Below are 8,730 nucleotides of genomic sequence, written 5' to 3'. Positions count from 1 at the left end.
TGAGTAACCAGCCCCACCCTCTGCCCCTCCCGTCCCCAGGGACTTGCAAACCCAGGCCTGTTCCTTTCCACTCAAAATCTTAGTAACTTTATTTGCCTTTGGCCGGCTTGATGTGGGAGGGGCGAGGGGTGGCAGCAGCCTGGGCTTCAGGCGCCCCCTGGTGGGCCTCAGTGGCAGGACCAGAGTGACAGCCAGTCCTGAGGGAGGCCATGGTTAACACAGTCTAGGGGAGGTTTGCAGTGTTCCTCAGGCCTGCACCCGGGATCCACCTTCAGGAGATGGGGTATGTTAGGAGGAGGCCCTGAACCTCTGGCTCTCATACTCGCCCGCGTTGGACGCCCGCATGTTCTGCCGAGCCTTCATCTGCTTCAAACGGTCCTTGTCCACTTCCCGCTTGGTGAGGATGAAGAGGAGGATACCACAGGGCAAGCCGATGGCCCTAGGGGTAGGGAGACGTGCACGGGGTTTGGAGAGGGGCTGACCTGAGCCAGAGGGGTTGGGGTAGTCCCATTCTAGCTGCACCAGTTACATGGATACTGCAATACCTCTTGCCTCTATCCTCTGTGCTGGCTGCCAGAGGGCCCCACACAAATCGGATCCTGTGCTACACTGCTTAAAACCCTGTAATGGCTCCTCATTACTTGTGGTCAAGTTCCAAACTCCTAAGCATGGCACGCCAGGCCCACTGTGGTTGGGTTTCTGCCTACCTCTTCACCCCTTTCCCCTGTAGTGTGATACTACCCGATATGAACCCTGCACTCCTGCCACACAGACTGTGCATGATCCTCCAGAAAGTCCATCCTCTTTCCAGCTCCCAAGTCTTAGCAAAGGTTCCCTCTGCCTGAACTGCTCCCCATCCCCTCTCAGACTCTGCTCCTTAAGCTGAATAAGTGTTACTTGGGAGGCACTTTGGTGTGGAGGAAAGAGCATGGAGTCACAAGACTTGGTGAAAATCCCAGCTCTGAGCCTCAGTTCCCTCCTCTGTGAAATGGGGAAGTGATATTTATCTCAGAAAGACTAACAAATTACACTATAAAGTACTGGCACACCTCAGGTGCTGAAAAAAATGTTCATTTCCCCCTGCTTTTTTTTTAATATTAATAAATATGTATTAATATCAGAGTCAGATTCAAATAACAATGCACTGAATACCTTCTAGGTGCTACTATACAGCTAAAATAATCTCACATGATTTCAATTAATTAATTACAGAAACTTGGGTCTCACCCCAAGCTCTCTAACGGGAGGATAAGACCAGGGACTCATATTCAAGCCAGACCAATTCAGCTTACTCCACAGAAAACCCACTCTCTCCTCAATTCCACACCCCTTCCCACACCCCTTGCCCAATTCCTCTGACATTCCAATCCTTGCACCCAGCAATTCTGTCCCCACACCTTGGATTCAGCTCACCATTTGAAACTTGAAGAAGTTTCTGGGTCCTGCCCTCCCCTGGATTCCACTCCCCATTGGTGGGCAAAGCGGCAGTGAAAACTCACCAGGCTAGTCCCACAGCCTTCATAGGGTTCTTGGCCCTCTTTCTGGGAATGTATTCCAGCTCAGGGGGTAAGGGCGCAGGCTCCTCCTTGCACTCTGGGGAACTGTGGCTTTGCAGTGCCCGGGTCCTGCTCTGGGAAGCTTTCTCTCCTGAGAGAATCCCTGTGGATGGAGGTTAGGAAAGTCAGAATGAGGGGGTGAGGAGAAAGCCTGGGGGAGGGGCTGGGGAGGTGTGGTTGAGTTCTGAGGAGGGGGAGTGACTGCAATTCGAAGTAACGCGTGCCAGGGAGAATCCAAATGAAATGGGAAAATCGCCATCGAGGTGGCACCTTTGGAAGCCACTTCGACGTCACTGCGGGTTCATCACCCTGGTGCCAGGAGAGCGAGCTTCGAGCTTCGCTGTTCTTCATTTCCTCAGGCGACTGGACGGGAAGGACTGCAGTGGGACTGACATGAGCCGTATAAAGGAAATTCGGGGAAAGGTTTTAAAACAGCAGAATGTTAGAACTGGAAGGGAGCTTAAACATAGCCTATTCCATCCCCTCATTCTATAGAACAGGAAACTGAAGCTCCGAGAGATGGACTCCCTCGCCCAAGGTCAAACCGCTAATTATTCGGCGCTAGAAGCAGCCCAGGGCTCTTTCCTCCGCACTGCGGTGCGTGTGAAACACCTGGAGCATGGAAGTCTAAAAGGCTTCCTTGGGGCTCCCTCTCGCAGCAAGACCCCGGAGGTGTCGTGTAACCCTAAGTCAGGGGGATGGACTAGAGAGTATCTTTTAGCCCCAGTCACTTAAGATCCTGCAGAGGGGCGTGGGCATGAATGGACAGCCTTGACTTCTTGCTGTCGCCGGGCGAGATGTGAAAGAAAAGTAATCCCCTGCAGCCCTGCCCTCCCCGGGGTCCCTCTCCTTACCCCGGAGGACGCGGGCATTTCTCGCCCCCCGGCCCTTCAGCGCCGTAGCAGCTACCACCGCCGCCATGTTCAGATCCCACCCCCCCTTCACCGCGCTCCCCGCCGGGAATTGTAGTTTGCGTAAGGGGCCTCCCCCACTCCTTCCGGCCTGCCTACAGATCAGGTACTACAACTCCCAGAAGCCTGAGGAGTGGACCCGGGAGAACTACTCTTCCCATGAGACCACGGCGGCGCGCACGCTCGCTGGTTTCACTCCTGTTAGGGGTGGAGTAAGGGTGGGCGGAGCTTATGTTCTCCCCGCCACGCCCCGTTCCTTCTCACAACTCTGCGCTGTGATTGGTAGTTCAACCAGCCAGTCCCCCTCGCTATTGGCCGAACGGCCGTCGCTCTTCCTGCCGGGGAGTCGCCTACGCCTACTTCCTCCCGGGAGGAGGGGCTCGAGTTCCGCGTCGTCTCGCAGAGCTGACTCTGGGAAGCGTTTGGGCCCAGAGAAGTGGATCGGCAGCTTGCGCCGCATGGAGTCCGAATCGGAAGCCGGGGCTGCTGCTGACACCCCCCCACTGGAGACCCTAAGCTTCCATGGCGATGAAGAGATTATCGAGGTGGTAGAACTGGATCCCGGTCCGCCGGACCCGGGTGAGAACTGCCGCTCCTCAGGCCATGGGACAGGAGGCGCTCACCCCTGGCCTCTGACCCCTGCTTCTCCCCCTCCCCCACACCCACCGGTCGTTCCGATCAACACCCCTCCCCCACACACATATTTATACGCACTTAGTTCTCAGGCCTGGTCTGGGTAGGGGTTCCCCTGACGCCTCCCCTGGCCCTTCCCCTCACACACCCCCTTCCCATCATTCCCTCGGCCCTCTTTTCCTATACCATCTCTAGCCAAACCCGGGTCAGCCGACTTCTCTTATCCTCACTCCCACACCCCCCCCCCCCCCGTCCTGCGGCTTCTCGTTCCCGCTACACCCTAACTGTCGGACCCCACCTTCCCCTCTTACCACATGACCCATTTCTGTCCGCAGACCTCTTTATACGTCTCCCCATCCTTCTCACAGCCTTCTCTGTCCCCAAAGCAGATGATCTGGCCCAGGAGATGGAAGATGTAGACTTTGAGGAAGAGGAAGAAGAGGAGGAGGGCAACGAGGAGGGCTGGGTGCTGGAACCCCAGGAAGGGGTGGTCGGCAGCATGGAGGGCCCAGATGATAGCGAGGTCACCTTTGCGTTGCACTCAGGTAGGCCCTTCAGAAAATCTACCGTAGGGTTGGGCATCAGGACCCCAGGACTAGTAGCAGCCCCAGCCATGACCTGCCTTCACTCATACCTCAACATGCACAACACAGTGCTTCCATCGGGCAGTTGAGGCCTCTTTGAACTCAGTTCAGTTGGGCATTTGAGCATCAAACACTTACTAGGTACAGAGTATTTTGGGGAAAACCCTGGTGGTGTAGTGGTTAGGAGCTAGGGCTGCTAACCAAAAGGTTGGCAGTTTGAATTCACCAGGTGCTCCTTGGAAACCCTACCGGGCAGTTCTCCTCTCTCCTTAGAGTTACTATGAGTCAAAATCGATTTGATGGCAATGGGTTTGGTTTTGGGTTTAGATAGGGGAAAGATACTGGTCCTGCCTTGGAGGAGCTCATAGGTAGGGGACAGGATGACGAAATGGGTGAGAACTTGGCTCCAGATGGTTGAGACAGCCTAGGTTCAAATCCTAGCCCTGCAAATTACCAGTTTAGGAGCTGTATTAATCTGTGTCTTAGTCTTCTTTTAAAAAGCTATTCTTGATGAAAGTTAGTATAAGTTGTCTCATTGTAAGTTAGAGGTAACGTCATGTGCTGTCAAATCAATCCTGACTCGCAATAAGCCTACAGGACAAAGTAGAACTACCGCATAGGGTTTCCTAGGCTGAAATCTTTACGGGAGCAGATCACCAGGCCTTTTCTCCCACAGAGCAGCTGTGGGTTGAAACTACGAACCTTTCAGTTAGCAGCCAAGCGCTTAACCATTGCACCACCAGGGCATCTTAATTAGAGGTGATAGTATCTTTTAAATCACATTTTATATAATCTTCTCTCATATTAACTCTTAACAAGGAAACCGTAACATGATGCCCTCCTTACTGGTGATATTCCATATGGAGACCTGTGCCGTGCATACGTACCTGCCTCCTGTCCCTGGCATCAGTGTGGGACATCAAGGGGGGCACAGATGGTAGCAGGGGTTGGGGGTGGAGGATCTGCCCTGGAGAAGAAGCTTTCTCCAGCAACCTAATCATGGGAACTTAGAAAAATTTGGATGCACCCTTTCTTTCCAGGAGGAAAGACTTGTTGCTTTGGGTGATACTTGGGGTTGGGCTGAAGTCCTGAAGGACAGAGTCCTAGGTGGGTGCCCAGTCCTTTTACTGATGCGGTATCTCCTGGGACAGCATCAGTGTTTTGTGTGAGCCTGGACCCCAAGACCAACACCTTGGCAGTGACGGGGGGTGAAGATGACAAAGCCTTCGTGTGGAGGCTCAGTGATGGCGAGCTGCTCTTTGAGTGTGCAGGTGAGAGACCTAGAGTGGGGGTCCGGGGGAGGTTATGTTTCTTTTTGGGTGTCCTAGGGGGTTGGCCTACAGTGGTTGTGCATCCAGCAGCCATGTATTGACAGCTGTGGTATGCCAGCACTATGCTGGGCCCCAAGAACACACAGAAGAACATGGTCTGTTGTGGGTACAGGGGAAGGAAGCAACAATTAACCTAGGGAGCCTGGGAGGAAAGACCTAAGAGGAGGTGACATTAGTGAAGGCATAACTGGACAGAGGGAAGGGTAGGGGTATTTCAGGCCAAGGTGCAGAGTGGACAGGAGGGGTAAGACTCAAGAAGCCTGGGCTCCCTTTGGTTGAGTGGGGGCCATCAGTATCTTTCCTGAGAAGACCAGAGTGTTTGTTCCTGAAGTGGCAACAGGTTTGGTCACCTGTTTTGCTGTGTTCCACCCCTCTTTTTTTCCCCATCTGGTAGTTTCGGGGGACCAGATTCCTGGGTCATGTGTCCCAGTGCTGAGTAACCTGATGTTCTCTTCTCTTTCTGCTCCCTTTCTCTTCTAGGCCATAAAGATTCTGTGACTTGTGCTGGTTTCAGCCATGACTCCACCCTAGTGGCCACAGGAGACATGAGTGGGCTCTTGAAAGTGTGGCAGGTGGACACCAAGGAGGAGGTCTGGTCCTTTGAAGCAGGCGACTTGGAGGTGAGGCTGTCAGAGTGGGATTTAACTCTGCAGGCCTTGGGTAGGGGGTGAGAGGTTGGGGTCCTGTCCTGCCTCTATTGGACCAAGCTCACTGTGAGTTAGTGTACCCCAGGGGCAGCAAGAATGGCCACACCTGTTACCTGGAAAGTCCCTGCTGACCCTAGAAGCAGGGAAGGCTTGGGTTGGGCTCATGAGGCAGTATCCCAGGTAGGGTGGGCTGACAGGCGTCCCTGTTGTCCCTTGCTCTCTGCCCAGTGGATGGAGTGGCACCCGCGTGCACCTGTCCTACTGGCGGGCACAGCTGACGGCAACACCTGGATGTGGAAGGTACCGAATGGAGACTGCAAGACCTTCCAGGGACCCAACTGCCCATCCACCTGTGGCCGAGTCCTCCCAGATGGTGAGAGCATCTCTCTTGAGGGCTTTGTTTTTGGGTATGGAGAGATTGAGCCCAGGGTTCCACACCTCCCTAAGCTCCCTCCTGGGCCACATCTGGCAAACCCTGAGGCCTGATCTCTGGAGCACTGGCCTCCCTGGCCTGAAGCAGGCATCTTCTCCTTTCCTACCCTGAACTGGGGAATTGGTCTCCTCTGCTATTTCGTTATTCCCCCCGCCATCCTTGCCGGGTATATCTGAGTGCACTCCTTTCTCCTTTCTTGCTCTGCCTCTGGGGGGCCTCTAGGGAAGAGAGCTGTGGTTGGCTATGAAGATGGCACCATCAGGATCTGGGACCTGAAGCAGGGAAACCCCATCCATGTACTAAAAGGTATCAGAGGTGGGGGAAGTGTTAACCTGGGCCTGTGTGGGGAGGTGGCCAAGATCCTGGGCAGGAGTCAGAGGGAGACAGGATGAAGCCTGACCTGTCCCCTTGTTCCATCCTAGGGACTGAGGGTCACCAGGGCCCTCTGACCTGTGTTGCCACCAACCAGGATGGCAGCCTGATCCTAACTGGCTCTGTGGACTGCCAGGCCAAGTTGGTCAGTGCCACCACTGGCAAGGTGAGTGAGTCCTGGACCCTGGGTCTGGGGCCCTCCATTCACCCACGTTTTCTCTCCTTCCTTTTTTATTCTTTACCCTGTCTTTCTCTACTGCCCCTCTTTTCTATTGGAGGACCAAGGTCCAGTCCCTCTTCTCACGCTCTTCTTTTGCTCATAGGTGGTGGGCGTTTTCAGACCCGAGACTGTGGCCTCCCAGCCCAGCCTGGGGGAGGGGGAGGAGAGCGAGTCCAACTCAGTGGAGTCCTTGGGCTTCTGCAGTGTGTGAGTGGGAGCCAAGGCCTAGGCCTGGAGGCAGGGGCACTGGGCGAACCGAGGGCCAGAATCATGGTTTCAGGCAGTTGTGGTAGGAGAAGGGGACTTGTGGGAGGGAGTGTGGGCTGGGGGACTAGGAAAGAGCGAAGAGCAGGTGAAACCAGGGTCTTCCGTGAGCCTTCTTGTGCCCTCCTCTGCCCAGAATGCCTCTGGCTGCTGTTGGTTACCTGGATGGAACTTTGGCCATCTATGATCTATCTACGCAGACCCTCAGGCACCAGTGTCAGCACCAGGTACAGGCAGCCTGGAGCTGGCATCTACCCCAGACCTGGCCCTGAATTGGTCCTTCTCCATGGTACCCCTTCTTCCTCTCCCTCCCCTCTTTCATTCCCCAGCCTCCCCTCCTCCTTGAGAGCTGAAAGTAGACCCCTCCCATGCTCACACTCCTGTCCCTGCCCTGCCTTTGTCATCCTCTGTGCAGTCGGGCATCGTGCAGCTGCTGTGGGAGGCAGGCACAGCTGTGGTTTATACCTGCAGCCTGGATGGCATTGTGCGCCTTTGGGACGCTCGCACCGGCCGTCTGCTCACCGATTACCGGGGCCACACAGCTGAGATCCTGGACTTTGCTCTTAGCAAGTAAGGGAATTGGGCAAAGGTGGGACCCACGTGTGGTTTTGGAAGATAGGAGTAGCATGAGGGGTGTCCTCAGGTGTGGAGAGGATGACTAAGGGTAGTGGGGCCCTAGCCTGGGAGGCAGGAGTGCTGGGAAACCCAATCCAGCCCCAACCCCAGTGGTTTACACCTCAGTCTCGAACTGAGACTCAGGCTCCCGCCTAGCTCGGTTCTGTGCTTCGCCTGTGCTGGGGGCTCCTCGTATGATCCCCTTGCTGGGTGCCTGCTTCATGTATGCTCATTTGGTGTGGATGTGCTGGCACAGTGCTGGGCACCAAACCAAACCCACTGCCGTGGAGGTGATTCCTACTCATAGTGACCCTATAGGACAGAGTAGAGCTGCCCATAGGCTTTCCAAGGAGCAACTGGTGGATTTGAACTGCGGATCTTTTGGTTAGCAGCCATAGCTCTTAATCACTGTACCACCAGGGCTCCAGTGCTGGGCACCAGGGATCTAAAATTGAGGAAGCGCTTGAAGGGGCGAGACCGTCCTAGATCCCTGGGTAGCTTGCCTGGGGCTGGGCCCCAGGCACCCCATTCCCTCCAACCTTGTGCTTTCTGTCTACAGAGATGCCTCCCTGGTGGTGACCACATCAGGAGACCATAAAGCAAAAGTATTTTGTGTCCAGAGACCTGACCGCTAAAGGCTGCTGCCTCTGGCTTTGTGTCTGGTGTTGAGGGGGATGGAGGGCGTCCCCCTCCCCACCAGCAGAGGCAGTAGGGTACCTGGGGGAGAGGAGGGGAGGGGCCTTGGACTACTTTCAACCCCTTCAAACTGACTTGCCCCCTCCCTGTCCCTTTCTTCTCTTTAGAGACCCACCCCCTCAGGCCCCTCCCTCCTTGCCCCTGCCCAGACCTGGCAGGTCCTTCAGAGGGAGTCTCTGACCTCTTTCACTTTCCTTTGCTGGTGTGAGCCATGGGGATGTGTATTTGTATGTGGGGAGTAGGTCTTTGAGGTTCTCTTCCTTTCCTTTCCCAAGTCTTTGGGGGTGGAAAGGAAGAAGAGATACTAGTTACAGATTTTAAAAATGTAAATAAAATATACTTCCCAGAGACGTGTGTGTGGATTTTGTGACGGTTAGGCTTGTCAGGCGAGGGTCCCCAAAAGATCTTTTGAGTTTGAAGGCACCTCAACTCTCTTGGGCGGTTGTCTGTTCTGCCCTAGAATACCTG

General features: G+C 54.8%; 2 protein-coding genes across 3 annotated transcripts; one reads left to right on the top strand and one right to left on the bottom strand.

Moving 5' to 3' along the window:
- Nucleotides 1–24: 24 nt before the first annotated feature.
- Nucleotides 25–2,490, bottom strand: PNKD (PNKD metallo-beta-lactamase domain containing). The gene is made up of 3 exons (XM_049888148.1): nucleotides 2,411–2,490; nucleotides 1,500–1,659; nucleotides 25–439 (listed from the first exon to the last, which is right to left on the bottom strand). The coding sequence occupies exons 1-3, from the start codon at nucleotides 2,475–2,477 to the stop codon at nucleotides 289–291; spliced, it is 378 nt and encodes a 125-aa protein (XP_049744105.1). The 5' UTR covers nucleotides 2,478–2,490; the 3' UTR covers nucleotides 25–288.
- Nucleotides 2,491–2,838: 348 nt separating this feature from the next.
- On the top strand, nucleotides 2,839–8,636 carry AAMP (angio associated migratory cell protein). Of its 2 annotated transcripts, none has more exons than XM_049888142.1 (11): nucleotides 2,839–3,046; nucleotides 3,487–3,645; nucleotides 4,836–4,955; nucleotides 5,496–5,635; nucleotides 5,891–6,035; nucleotides 6,318–6,401; nucleotides 6,518–6,633; nucleotides 6,791–6,894; nucleotides 7,088–7,178; nucleotides 7,367–7,521; nucleotides 8,126–8,636. In XM_049888142.1, exons 1-11 carry the CDS (start codon nucleotides 2,926–2,928, stop codon nucleotides 8,199–8,201), a joined length of 1,311 nt encoding a protein of 436 aa, XP_049744099.1. In that variant the 5' UTR covers nucleotides 2,839–2,925; the 3' UTR covers nucleotides 8,202–8,636. The 2 variants fall into 2 exon arrangements, with proteins under 2 accessions (XP_049744099.1, XP_049744100.1); XM_049888143.1 differs by having other exon boundaries at nucleotides 2,840–3,046; nucleotides 3,490–3,645.
- Nucleotides 8,637–8,730: the final 94 nt, after the last annotated feature.

The sequence above is a fragment of the Elephas maximus genome, chromosome 6 (genome assembly GCF_024166365.1).
Source record: "Elephas maximus indicus isolate mEleMax1 chromosome 6, mEleMax1 primary haplotype, whole genome shotgun sequence".
Classification (NCBI taxonomy): domain Eukaryota; kingdom Metazoa; phylum Chordata; class Mammalia; order Proboscidea; family Elephantidae; genus Elephas; species Elephas maximus.
This window is presented reverse-complemented; position numbering and strand designations above follow the sequence as displayed.